Below are 14071 nucleotides of genomic sequence, written 5' to 3'. Positions count from 1 at the left end.
ATGAGGATTGTCAGTAACGGTGTTCAGCCTTACATTGTTCAAACCGGAGTCGACACTGATGGAGAGACTCAGGAAGAAGTTACAACTTTTAGACGTTTCTGAATGGTTAGTGGATAAATTTATGTAGTTGCTGTGGAGTTGATTCAACTCATCCACTAGCATGTGCCGTCATGTTAATCTTTTGTGCAAATCCAGCGTTGAATTGATCCTCGTTTGTGAACGTTAGGACTGGTTCACCGTTGTCGCTTGTGAAAACAAAATGGCGGCGCTGTGGGTAGGAACGTGCAGAATAAGGGGCGGTAATATTATAATAAGATCCCCTTCCTACATCACAAGGGGAGAGAAATCTGAGCAGCTCATTTTTTCACATGCTTGCAGAGAAGATCTTGCCAAAACAAAGTTACTGGGTTGTGCTTTTTCACATTTTTTTTGGGTTGGTAGATGCACCGGGGACCCGATTATAGCACTTAAACATGGAAAAAGTCAGATTTTCACGATATGTCCCCTTTAAGTTAATATTTCAATAATTTATCAACACATTCACATGTTAACGGTTCTCTGATGCAACATCCAGGTAAACAAATACGATATTTTAAATATTTAATAATATTGATTTTTTTATTAAGTGTTTTATTTTGGTTTTTACTAATTAATTTGACATTTTTATGATTTAATAAAACACTACAGCATCTTACAGAACTGTTTCTTAATGTACATTTGCTAAAATGAGTTTTATAACTTTATTATCTTATATTTGCTAGATTCACGTTGATGTTGATCTCTGTTCAATTCACAGAGTTTATATTAAATACATTATAAAAAAAGACAAGGTGAATGACATTAAGTATGGTAAAAAGATTATGAAATGGCTTATGAATATTAATATTAATACAGTTCATTAGTGTTAATTAGTCATTTTATGGTTGTCAAGAAATGCAGCAACTATCTATCTGCATTTTACAAATCTTCAAACGCACTTATCGGGTTCATAATAAGTTAAAATTATATTAACTTATTGTTACTATTATATTGAAAATTATTATATTGACTGCAAAGTGGCACAATATTCTAGAGAGCTGCTTAATATTAGTTTACAGAGCAAAAAAAATTATATATATATATATTTTTTTTTTCAGTGCAAAAAATGATGTTGCTCAGTAAATGTATCTTGATTTAGGAATGTTTAGATATTTGCACTGGAAAACAAGACAGAAACACTGAGGAAGAACATCATTTTTTGCAGTGTTATTCTAAATGTTTTGGTTTACATGTTAGAAACAGACATCAGTCTTCATGTAGGTGTTTTATCTTTTCGAGTTCTGGATGATCCTGTTGTTTTGTTGGATCTCCATCTGCTGAAACATCAACGAGTAAGCAGCTTCTTTCTTTCAGAGTAATAAATGTTGGGGTCTGAATTAAAAGCACTTCTCTGTGTCCATTCAATCTGGACGTGTATAATCTGTATAATCTGATTACATCTCTCTGTAAAGCCCTGCCCTCAGTGTTTCACACACAGAACGGAGCAAACGCTGCTGAACATGGCCACTAAAGACGAAGAGCTGTACCCGAGAAAGATCCTGGAGTACATGGAGGGATTCCTGGTGTCAAAGGTAAAGACTGATGACAACATTTATATTTATGCATATAGCAGACGCTTCTGTCCAAAGTGACTTTCATTGCTTTGTGATGGTAACATGTCTTAGTGAGTTTGTACAACAAAGTTTGGAATAATGTAGATTTTTTAATGTTTTTGAAAGACGTCTCTGCTGCTCACCGTGGCTGCTTTTATTTGATCAAAAATACAGTAAAAATTGTTAAATATTTTTACAGTTTAAAACAGCTGTTTTCTATGTGAATATATAGTAAAGTGTAATTTATATCCAGTGATCAAAGCTGAATTTTCAGCATCATTACTCCAGTCTTCAGTGTCACATGATCCTTCAGAAATCATTCTAATATGATGATTTGCTGCTCAAGAAACATTCAACATTAAGATTATTTTTCTGACCCCGTTGGCAGATATTTGTTCTTGTTTTAAGCATAAACTCAATAAACAAGTCTTAATATCTTCAGTCATTTTGCTTCTCCAGTAAATGTATCTTGATTTAAGAATGTTTGTACTGGAAAACAAAACAGAAATACTGAGGAAGTACATGATTTTTGTTGTCAGACTCTTTTCACTGCCTGTGAGCTGGGAGTGTTTGAGCTGCTGAATGCATCGTGGATGTCTGCGTCACAGCTGGCTCAGGCTCTGAACACCAGTGAGGATGGCACTGAACGCCTGCTGTCTGCGTGTGTCGGCCTGGAGCTTCTGACCGCACACACAAACCCTGACGGAGCAGGTACCACAAACACACCGTTCACTGATCAACACTGTATTATAGTAGCTGAATCTGCAGTTACAGGTGCTTCGGACTGCTAGAAAGCTTGAAAAAAGAAACCTCTTCAAACTGATCATCATATGAAATCTGAAAATTTATTACATTTCTGATGTCCAAACTCAAAGCATTTCCATCATGCACTGCAAAAAATGTTTTTCCTCTGTACATTTTTGTCTTGTTTTCCAGCAAAAATATCGAAACATTCTTAAATCAAGATACATTTACTGGAGAAGCAAAATGAGTCTTGTTTTCTGAAAAATTAAGTGATTTTCTGCTTAAAACAAGAACAAATATCTGCCAGTGGGGTCAGAAAAATAAACTTAATTCAAAGGGAAAACAAGATTATTTTTCTGACCCCATTGGCAGATTTTTTATGTACTTGTATAATATGTTAATATACATTTATATAACAACAGGTATAAGCAATATCACAAGAGAAAGAGAGCTGTTTTCATTAATATGAGCACGGTTTTAAACGTGATATTGATTTTATACAAACGTTCAATAAACAAGTTAATATTAATATTAAGTGACTTACATTTTAGACATAGGTTTTTGAAATAGTTGCAAACAAATCAATAGCAGAACTAGTTGTGTTTCGTTACTAAATGAATCCTCTGCTTTGAATGAATCAGTTGAGTAAATGATTCAATGACTCACGCATTAAGTGATTTGGCACCAGCTATTTAGTTTTGATATTTAAAAGTATTGTTTTAATTTTTCTGTCATATTTCTATATACAATTCTTGATTTAAGAATGTTTAGATATTTGTACTGGAAAACGACATAAATACTGAGGAAGAACATAATTTTTTGCAGTGTGAAAAAATGGTAGTTAGTTCTTGATGCCTAAAGAGTTGAAACTTATTGTACAGTGACTCTCATTTCTTTTACTTAAAAATCCTTCTTGGAGACAGAGAATCATTCAGTAATTTACTGTCAAAGTGATTCTGTTATGAATTAAATGTAATCAGTCACATTTACAGTAAAGTACAACACATCTTAAATCTGCAGCTCAGTGATTTAATATTTTACAGCTGAATATAAACGCACCGTGAGTAATTGTGTTTTTTCCACATCTTTACTAGTTCTCTACAGTAACACAGAAATGTCCAGCGTGTTTCTGACCAAGTCCAGCCCGAAGTCTCTGTATCACTCGATTGAGTACAGCTCCAGAACCATCTACCTGTGCTGGCATTACCTGGCCGACGCCGTCCGGTGAGAAACTCATTCAGCGTCTACTGTATCATTTTTGCAGTACAATTTCAAGGCCTCTAAATTATCATAACTAAACATATCACAACATAACCTGTTGCACACACTCTATATGATGAAAGTGTCTGTACAAAGGTGGTTGATGGAAGAATTGATGATATCAGCTGAAAAGGAAATCCTGCATTTTGATGAATGATTACGAATGTAGAGTAACGTCACTGATCAATAGTTCACAGTAAGAGCAGGAACATGAATTAGAGACTCAGTAGAGTCAGTGTTGATGTGACTTTGAAGTGAGAGAAACTGCATCTGTGTACAAACTCCTGGATCCATTTGACAACCTCCTTCTTCTTTGTTGTGATGTTTCCACCTCAGAGACGGGAAGAACCAGTATGAGAAGGCTTTTGGGATAAACTCCAAAGACCTGTTTGAGGCCCTGTACAGGTGAGAGCAGTGTGTGTGTGTGGAGGCTTTGATGTCATTCCCTCACTGACAATGGTAAATTATTCCATAGTTTAGGGCCAGCAACTGCAAAGGCCCTATCTCCCCTATGCTTCAGCCTGGCTCTAGCCAGGAGCATGTAGTCCGTGACCTAAGGGACATCGATGGGACATATGTTTGTATATAGTCAGAAAGGTAGATCGGGGCTAGACCATTTATGGATTTATAAACAAACACTAAAACTTTAAAATCAATCCCAAAATACACTGGAAGCCAGTGAAGGGAGGCCAAGGAGAAATGTGATCACGCTTACGTATTCCTTTTAATAGTCTAGCTGCGGCATTCTGCACCAACTGCAGGCATGAGAGGTGTCTGGCTGATACCGACATAGAGGGCATTACAAAAGTCCAATCAAGAAGAGAAGACTTTAAATGATAAAGAAGGTTTGACTTTGGATAAAAGCCTTAACTGATAAAAACTGGCTTTAACCACAGAATTTATCAGTTTATCAAGTTTAAAATCACTGTCCATGATTACTCCCAGATTTTTAACAGAGGATTTAACGTAGGAAAGTAAGGAACCCAGTTCTGTGTTGGGGGCCACATGGGTACTATTTGGGCCAAATATCACAATTTCAGTTTTACTCTCGTTAAAATGTAAAAAAAAATCATGGCCATCCAAGCTTTAATGCCCTTGAGGCAGTCCAAGAATTTTAAAGAGCTGGTATCTTTTTGTTTCAATGGCAGATAAAGTTGTGTGTCGTCTGCATAACAATGAAATGAAATGCCATGCTTTCTTAGAATTGATCCTAATGGGAGCATGTACAAGGAAAATAGCATCGGACCTAGAATAGACCCCTAAGGGAAACGGAGGCAAGTCTCCAAGGCAGAAGGAAAACTGTCTATCAGATAAATATGACCTAAACCACTCTAGAGCAATACCTTTGATACCAACACAGTGGTCCAACCGAGAGATCAGAATATTATGATTTATAGTATCAAATGCAGCTGTAAGGTCTAAAAGCATAAGAATAGCAGAATCTCCAGAATCTACCAATACGAGGTTGTTAAAAACTTTTAAGTTTTAAGTGCAGTTTCTGTACTGTGAAAGGCTTTAAATCCAGACTGAAAAACCTCTTAAATTCCATGTTGCTAATATGATTTAACACATTGCTAGAATGACATGTTGCCAGCAATTTTTAGCATGTTGCTAGCATGATTTAACACAGTCCTAGCATGTTTTAGCATTATTTAACATTTTGTTAGCATTATTAGCATATTGTTAGCGTGATTTAACACATTGTTAGCATGATTAGCTTTGCTAGTGATAGCTTAAATACTGAATAAGTCTTATTGTACAAAAGTCTTGACCCCCTCAATGAAAGTATATGGGACTTAGTTTTGATCGTCTGTTTAATGAAAATTGTAAGTCGGATCAGTAAGAAAAAATACAGCAACCCAAGTCAGAACCTCCAAAGGTCTGAGCTGAGTTTGGTGGTTGTTGCTTTAAAGATAGGAGGAGATACGGTTTAAAATTTAGTCTCAGGAGAACAAGAAGAAGAAGCTTAAATAGTAGATCAGTATGTTGGCTTTGTCAAGCCAACATAATTATATGCTATTATAGTTTTTTTTTTAATATTTTGTTTTAGTTTTTATGTATATAATTTCTTGTGTCCTATAGTGTCTTCATAGTAATTTTAGTTTAATTTTTAGTAATTTTATTATGTGCTTTTGTAATTTTTGTTACTTTTTATTTCTTAAAAAAATAACAATATTTTCAATATTATCAATTAATGCCAAATGAGCCTACTAAGGGTGTCGAAATGAGCCGAACAATCGAATCAAGTGAGAAAACAGCCTCAAAGGTCTTAAGTGAATGTGACTCTGTTCTTCAGCTGATGTGTGTGTTTCAGGTCTGATGAGGAGATGGTGAAGTTCATGCAGCTGATGAACTCTATCTGGAACATCTGCGGCCGTGATGTCGTCACCGCTTTCGATCTGTCACCGTTCAAATGCATCTGTGATCTCGGAGGTAAGACGCTTCTTACATGAACCTGCTTCACTGATGATCTGGAGACGGTGCACAAAAAAAAATCACGTCATCATCGGCAAACCGTCTACTATGATTAAATGAAATAGACATTTATGTTGCTTGCGAAATAATCTGTTCTTTCGGAAAACACAAATCACTTGGAATGATTGTTAATGGAGAAAGCTTTCTGCCAGCAGGAGTTAACTAGTCATGCTAACCAGACACACTGACCCCTAGTTTTATACATGCTAACCTTTTAGTAAACCAGAGCCTAAGTGATGATGCTGTAACATCAGGGATCTGTATCACAGGCTCTTGCAGACAGTTCTGAGGATAAAAATAGCAAAGAATCCACAAGATGGAGCTGTGGAGCTGATTCTGTGTCAGTGTCAGGGGAAGAGAAGGTTAAATCCTCCTCTGCCTCCCTCCATACCCTCCTGGGATTTGGCTTTGGTGCATATAGCACTTCAGAATGTCCATTTGAGCCTTTGCAGTCAGTAGATCTAAAGATTCTGTCTATGAAAACTTTGCTACTGGTTGCATTGGCCTCCATCAAGAGGGAAGGGGACCTGCAGGCATTTTTGGTTGACGAATCGTGCCTAGAGTTATCCTGGGACCCTGGCCTGGCTCCCTTCAGGGACCAGGTGTTGAACGCTGAGGCAGACTCAGCCCTAGCTTTTACTCTGTCCCCTCCATGTTCTGCGACTGTAAATGGACAGAACTCAAAACTTCAGGACCTCAGAGCAGCGCTTTGTCTGTTACTGAGGCCAGCAGAAGGGAAAGGCTGTCAGAGGATGGCCCACTGGTTAGTGGAATGCACACAAGGCGTGCCCTGCCCACTCAGGTTGCAAGCTCACTCTACCAGAAGTGTTGCATCCTCCTGGGCACTGGCACGTGGGCGCCAGGCCTTCACTTGCTGTATTTTTGAAGACCGGTGCCCATATGTAGTGACCCTGAGAGGATCCCATATGTGTATTCTTCCACGGTATAGCTCCTAATCAGAAGCCTGTGTCTTTCCCTTGGCAGAGTCCGCTCTGCCATCTCTGCCAGGTGTAGCCTCCTCCCTAACTGGGCAAGAGCCACCCCAGAGACTTCCGTATGCAGTACAGCCCTACAGGGTTAGTCCATATGTGTAAACTGCACTTAGATTCTCCCTGTGGATGTGGCTTCCGCAGCATTCCTTTTCATATGGAAAAAGTATGCTTTCCAGTGTTATCCAAGTCTCACTGAGTGGGTTAGGCAGGAACAGCAGTGATCAACCTTCCCTGTGCCCTGTCCCATCTTCTGGCCAAAGGCATGGAGGGATCAGGAGGCTTATGCAGGGCACTGGAAGGGGCAGCATCAGTGGTGCTTTGGTAGGGATTCCCAGTTTGTCGGTCACCGATGTGAAGTATATAACCCTCGTTCCCTGAAGGAGAGAAAGGAGACATCACGGCCCATCCCCACAGTTGCTGTACCACCGCTAGGGTGGCTGGGTCACTGACTCAGCTCCTCAGTGAAAACCTGAATATGCATTGCACCTGCTGCCTATTTATACCCACACTGCAGGGCGTGGCAGCCAGATGGAAATATCGCGTGCCAATGTGCATTGGCTAGTTATATAGGATAAAAAGTTTCTCCTTAAGAACAGCACACCATCTTGTCCTGAAGCACGCTTGCGACGCTTTCCAAGCGGTAGCCGGAGGGTCCAGATGGTTGCAGGTGACATAACTCAAGAATATTAATGTGTGGCCTGAGGTGTTGAACCTCACATAATGTTTGTTCCTCGCTCTCTTCCCATCAGGCTGCAGCGGCGCGTTGGCCAAACAGTGTGTATCGGCCTACCCCGAATCAACCGTGACCATCTTTGACCTTCCGAAGGTTGTGAAAACATCCCGGCAGCACTTTGGGTCAGATCAAGACGAGCGGATCTCCTTCTGTGAAGGTACGTGTGTGTGTGTGAGAGAGAGAAGCATTGGCTGCTCTCTGTGAGGTTAATGTCATGGGCACTTAAGATATTAAGTCTCATTTTCTGAAAATTAATCAAAATTAAGTGAATTTATGCTTAAAACAAGAACAATAGTATGTTCTTTAAACAATAAAGCTCTTTCTGATACATTTTTTTGTGTCTCTGACAGGTGACTTCTTTAAGGACGCTCTCCCGCAGGCGGATCTCTACATTCTGGCCCGGATTCTGCATGACTGGACTGACCAGAGGAGTGTGGAGCTGCTGGTGAAGATTTACCAGTCCTGTAGACCAGGTACAAACACACACAGACTCAAGCACAGCCTCTTTAATCTCAGAATAACAGTAGAGAGAAGTGAAAATCAATGAAAATCCCCTTCAGTATAGACCTCTGAAAACTGCCCTACATGAACTCTGATTTTTAAAATGCCTCTTCTGCTCACCAAGGCAGCATTTATTTGATCAAAAATATCTTCATGTGCAGGTGGAGGCGTGTTGCTGGTCGAATCTCTTCTTCATGAAGATAACAGCGGTCCACTGACGGCGCAGCTGTACTCGCTCAACATGCTGGTGCAGACTGAGGGACGTGAGCGCAAGGGTTCGGACTACAGACGCCTGCTCACTGCTGCCGGATTCACCCACGTCCAGATACACACCACCGGCAAGATCTACGACGCCGTCCTGGCCTGTAAATAAATTATGCTCTTCCTCAGTATTCCAGTACAAATATCTAAACATTCTTAAATCAAGATGCAATTACTGGAGAAGAAAAATGACTGAAGATATTAAGTCTTGTTTAATGAGGTGTATACCATCAGCTGAAACGTGCTTGTTTAACAGATCAGTGACATCATGCCTGTGTTCATATTTACCGTGTTTTACCTTTGTTCAGATAAGAGGGCTTGGATTGAAGTCTTACTGTTTTGGTTTACTATAGTGTCATATCATCAGCTACACTGTAAAAAAAAATTAGTTTTACAAGTTGTAAATAAAACAGATTATTGGAGTATGGAGTTTTTCTACTTCAAAATTCACTTTTTGATTCAATGTGTTACTTGCTGTTGTATAAAGCTTTGGTTATTTGTCTACTGGGACTGTTTCACCTCTCGAGCTCTGTAAATAAACATCACTTTACACCTTTCATCACTGCGAGTATTGCAATTTTTTTTGTGACAGTGAAGACCCGTTGTCTCACAATTTGGTACAGTCGGTCCAGGTTCCGCAGCCGATGGTTCATTTCAGACTCTCCAGCTGGAGTAGAAGTGGCACAGAACTGCTGCCGGTAGGTCTCTGGCGAGATGTTGAACTTTTCCAACAGTGCCTCCTTCAGGTCATTGTAAACCTTCGCTCGGTCCTCATCCATGGCCAGGTAGGCTTCCAGCGCTTGCCCAGACAGCAGTGGAATCAGATGATAACTCCGCTCGTCCTCTGGCCACCTCCAGGCTCTGGCGAGACGCTCGAAACGGCGCAAGAACTTCTCAATGTCCTTCTCCTGCTGGAAGACTGGGAACCTCTGCTCCATTCATGGTGTCGGCTGGCAGTTGTACCCCATGTCAGTTGTTGAGTCTGTCTCTCTGGTAAGCTGTGCTTCTACGCTGAGCTGTGTTGGAAGCTCCATCCGTGGACTCTCGGCCTCACTCGACACCTCAGCTGGCCGGACAGCTTGCAGAATCGACTCTCACAGACTCTGTAGCTCCATTACATAGCGTTGCTGTCTCTGCTCTTGTGCGCTCAGGAAGTCATGCATCACGGCAAACATCCCACCACTAGATGTTGCAGCAGGAGAGACGGGTCCTTGAGGTGACATGGACTAGAGACCCACAAAAAATTTTTTATATTGTCCCACTCCCGCCTGCAACATTCATGTTTTGTCCCGCTCCCGCCCGCAAAATCCCGCATATATAGCTTATATAGATTTTTGTCCGTACATCCATGAAATCTTAGTTAGTTATGCGTTGCCACAACATCCCAGCATAAACGCTTCCGATAAAATATTTGTTATTAAAGCATCAACACAAATCACAGTTAGTTTTAACCGAAATGCAAGCTGCTGCGTGCATGGTTTGGTATGGCAGAATGCGCGCAAAGAGCGCTCCCTTTATAATGACTAAAAAGCTGACATCTCAGTTCATCGTGATCTCACAAAGCTCTGTTATAACACAATGAATATATGAACAATGAATCCTTCATAATGTTTACACTTTGTGTGTTATAATAATAGGATTCATGAGCGCGCAAATTTCAGCACTGCATAAAAACTCCAGCATTTTGAGTGGTGAGAGGATTCTAACAAACACCTGATTGTGTTGCGTCTCCATTGCGTCTCAGAAATCAACAGATATGTCTGTGATTGGCTACACTGCTCAACACTGCAACAAGTTATAAATAGAATCTCGCATATATGTGCAACTGTAAATGGTTTTTATTTTATATTATTTGATCTTGTTGCTTTTTTGCAATATATGAATAACAATTTATTAGTTTTTAGATATTTTATGTTTAGATATTTCTATTTTGCGGGAGTCCCGCAAATCAAATCGTTTCTATAGTAAAACCATTCGGCATGGAAGCCCAGTCACACATGGATAGTAAAACATTCGGTCCCATGGAGTAAAGAGGGAACACACTACAGACACTTGTCATTCTTCTGCTGGCATGCCATTATTTCCTAACAAGTAATGGGTTTATTGGGCTATATTAGCTTAAAACGTCTTCCCAAAATAGGCCACCCTGTTACACCTCTACCCTTTTATGCTTAAAGGCCCTGACACACCAAGCTGACCGTTGACCAACATCAGTTCGTTGTTGTGTCGACCAGCACAGTTTTTGCATTGTGTTCTGATCCATCGGCATCATTTGGACCTCTTTGTTTTTTCCTCCAATTGAGCATGTTGAATAGAGAAGAGAAATCGCTCTGATTGGCTGGAAAAGAGCAAAGTGGGCTTTTACATCATCTTAACCTGGTCATTCCAATGACAAATATTTTCAGAACAACATGAGCCAACTGGAATGAAGAAAGTGAGCAGCATGACTGATATTTAAAATGGTACGCAAGTGCTGCTTTCTTTACAGTTTGGTTAGAGGCTCTTCACGAAGAAAAGGCTGCCAGCTCATTTTATAACAGCGATGAAAACTTGAGCTGTGCTGTATCATGAAAACAGTTGAGTGTAACAACACCCTTCAGCTGTGGTTTAATCACAGTGCAGCACAGCTAGAGCACCATATTACTTACATGAAGTTAGTATTCCTGCAGGGGGCGCTCGATATAATAAATGTAATAAAACATGGAGAGACTCTTGAACCTCAGAGTGAGAAAACTTTATTGATAATGACAAGCAAATATAAACAATAAAGCCTTTTGAATTGCATTTTTATAAATATATAACAAAGAGAGAGCACAAGCTTAAACAATCATCAGTATTTATTATGGAAAAAAAAAAAAAAAAAACACTAGAAGAACAAAAAACACACTTGAAAAACCTTTAAAGTTCAGCATTCTGCTTTAGATTTCAGTACTTCCTGAAAAAGATGAACACATAAAGCCACAAATAAGTAAATCTCATAAATTATATATGTAAAATTAGTTTGTGAGAAATAAGATCATCAATGAGATACCTGATGTGTGAATATGTGCTTGATGTTGTTCAGCTCTTCTGGATGTGATGTCATAAACCAGAAGAATGACAGTAGCCACGCCCACCAGAGCAGAGAGGACCAATCGGATCACAGCTTCAGTAGGGCCACAACAGTGGACGGAGTCTGAGGAATAAAAACATCAAACTGAGATCAGCTCAGACAATAAACACTAATATCAAGAATATCTGAAGGACAGGAGAAATGATCTCTACTCAAGTCAAGTCACCTTTATTTATATAGCGCTTTTAACAATGCAGATTGTGTCAAAGCAGCTTTACAGTGATAACTGGTATATAATTTTGGCTGCACAGCAGCTCTTAAAGAAAATGGTGTCATTATTTATCTTAAGTAACTCACCATAGACAGAAACCCTGAAAACTTTTAATGATTGTTTTGTTGTCATTATTATCAGCACATAATCTCCAGCATGTTCATCTGTGACGTCTGTGATGGTCAGAGATCCAGTTTGATTGTCCAGCTTCAGTCTGTCTCTGAATCTCCCATCAAGAACATCATCATATACAGTGATTCTGTCGACTTGTTTATTGATTTCAGCTATTACAGTGTTTTCAGTCCAAAACCTCCACTGAATCACATCAACATCGATTTTAGTAAGATCAGAGTTTAGAGTGACTGAATCTCCCTCCTTCACTGATATTTCAACTGTATCACCAAACAGAAAAAAAAAAAAAAAAAAAAACAGAAACAGGGTGCGTCACAGATGAATATTTATAAATAACTATGATTTTCATTAAAGTAAATAGTCTTAAATTTATTCTTATACAACAACAGAACAGAACAAAAGAAGCAAAATTGTGTATTGATTAAAATGTTAACTGGTGATAAAAAATAAAACAGGTGAAACAAATATTAAACTCACCAAAGACATGGAGAATAAAAAACTTCCACGCACTGTTGATCAGTAGTGTATAAAGTCCAGCATATTCAGTTGTGATGTTTGTGATGGTCAGAGATCCAGTTTGTTTGTCCAGCTTCAGTCTGTCTCTGAATCTCCCATCAAGAACATCATCATATACAGTGATTCTGTCGGCCGTTACATTGATTTCAGCTATTAAAGTCATTTCAGTCAAAAACCTCCACTGAATCAAATCATCATCCTTCATTTCAGTAAGATCAGAGTTTAGAGTGACTGAATCTCCCTCCAGCACTGATATTTCAACTGAATCACCAAACAGAAAAAAAACAACAAAACAAAACAAAAAAAACAGAACCAGGGTGCGTCACAGATTAATATTTATAAATAACTTCATGATTTTCATTAAAGTGAATAGTCTGAAATTTATTCTTATAAAACAACTGAACAGAACAAAAGAAACAAAACTGTGTATAGATTAAAATGTTAACTGGTGATAAAAAAATAAAACAGGTGAAACAAATATTAAACTCACCAAAGACGAAGAGATTGAAACTCTTTTCCACACTGTTGGTCTGCAGTTTATAATCTCCAGCATGTTCAGTTCTGATGTCTGTGATGGTCAGAGATCCAGTTTGTTTGTCCAGCTTCAGTCTGTTTCTGAATCTCCCATCAAGAACATCATCATATACAGTGATTCTGTCGTCCCGTTTATTGATTTCAGCTATTAAAGTGTTTCCAAACCTCCACTGAATCCAATCATCATTCTTCATTTCAGTAAGATCAGACTTTAGAGTGCCTGAATCTCCCTCCTTCATATATATTTTAACTGTATCACCAAACAAAAAAACAGAAACAGGGTGCGTCACAGATTAATATTTATAAATAACTTTATGATTTTTATGAAAGTAAATAGTCTGAAACGTATTCTTATAAACAGCAGAACAGAACAAAAGAAGCAAATATGTCTATGGATTAAAATTTTACCAGTGATAAAAAATAAAACAGGTGAAACAAATATTAAACTCACCAAAGACATGGAGAATGAAAAACTTTCTCACACTGTTGGTCTGCAGTTTATAATCTCCAGCATGTTTAGTTGTGATGTTTGTGATGGTCAGAGATCCAGTTTGTTTGTCCAGCTTCAGTCTGTCTCTGAATCTCCCATCAAGAACATCATCATATACAGTGATTCTGTCGACACGTTTATTGATTTCAGCTATTACAGTGTTTTCATTTCCAAACCTCCACTGAATCCAATCATCATTCTTCATTTCAGTAAGATCAGAGTTCAGAGTGACTGAATCTCGCTCCTTCACTGATAGTTCAACTGTATCATCAAACGCACCTGAAGAACAGAGTTTTCACAGATTAAAGCTTTAAAATCACGATGTTGATCTGATGAAGCTTCACTAAAACACTTCTAATCATTTAAAGGCACAATATGTAAGATTTTTGCAGTAAAATATCCAAAAAACACTAGGCCAGTGTTATATATTTTGTTGCGTTGAGAACTTACAGTATCCTAAATGTTTCCAACTATTTGTA

At 38.8% G+C, this 14071-nt stretch overlaps 2 protein-coding genes across 2 annotated transcripts; one reads left to right on the top strand and one right to left on the bottom strand.

Annotated features, from left to right (window-relative positions):
• Window positions 1–1487: 1487 nt before the first annotated feature.
• Window positions 1488–9137, top strand: asmt (acetylserotonin O-methyltransferase). Its single transcript, XM_051906636.1, has 8 exons — window positions 1488–1610; window positions 2171–2342; window positions 3470–3599; window positions 3972–4040; window positions 5950–6068; window positions 7852–7992; window positions 8186–8308; window positions 8498–9137. The coding sequence occupies exons 1-8, from the start codon at window positions 1539–1541 to the stop codon at window positions 8707–8709; spliced, it is 1038 nt and encodes a 345-aa protein (XP_051762596.1). The 5' UTR covers window positions 1488–1538; the 3' UTR covers window positions 8710–9137.
• Window positions 9138–11080: 1943 nt separating this feature from the next.
• Window positions 11081–13327, bottom strand: LOC127519141 (uncharacterized). The gene is made up of 3 exons (XM_051906637.1): window positions 13059–13327; window positions 12530–12829; window positions 11081–12312 (listed from the first exon to the last, which is right to left on the bottom strand). Exons 1-3 carry the CDS (start codon window positions 13294–13296, stop codon window positions 11924–11926), a joined length of 927 nt encoding a protein of 308 aa, XP_051762597.1. The 5' UTR covers window positions 13297–13327; the 3' UTR covers window positions 11081–11923.
• Between the last annotated feature and the right edge of the window lie 744 nt (window positions 13328–14071).

This window comes from Ctenopharyngodon idella, chromosome 9 (genome assembly GCF_019924925.1).
Source record: "Ctenopharyngodon idella isolate HZGC_01 chromosome 9, HZGC01, whole genome shotgun sequence".
NCBI lineage: Eukaryota > Metazoa > Chordata > Actinopteri > Cypriniformes > Xenocyprididae > Ctenopharyngodon > Ctenopharyngodon idella.
The sequence above is the reverse complement of the archived record's forward strand: the minus strand, read 5'-3'. Positions and strand labels throughout refer to the sequence as shown.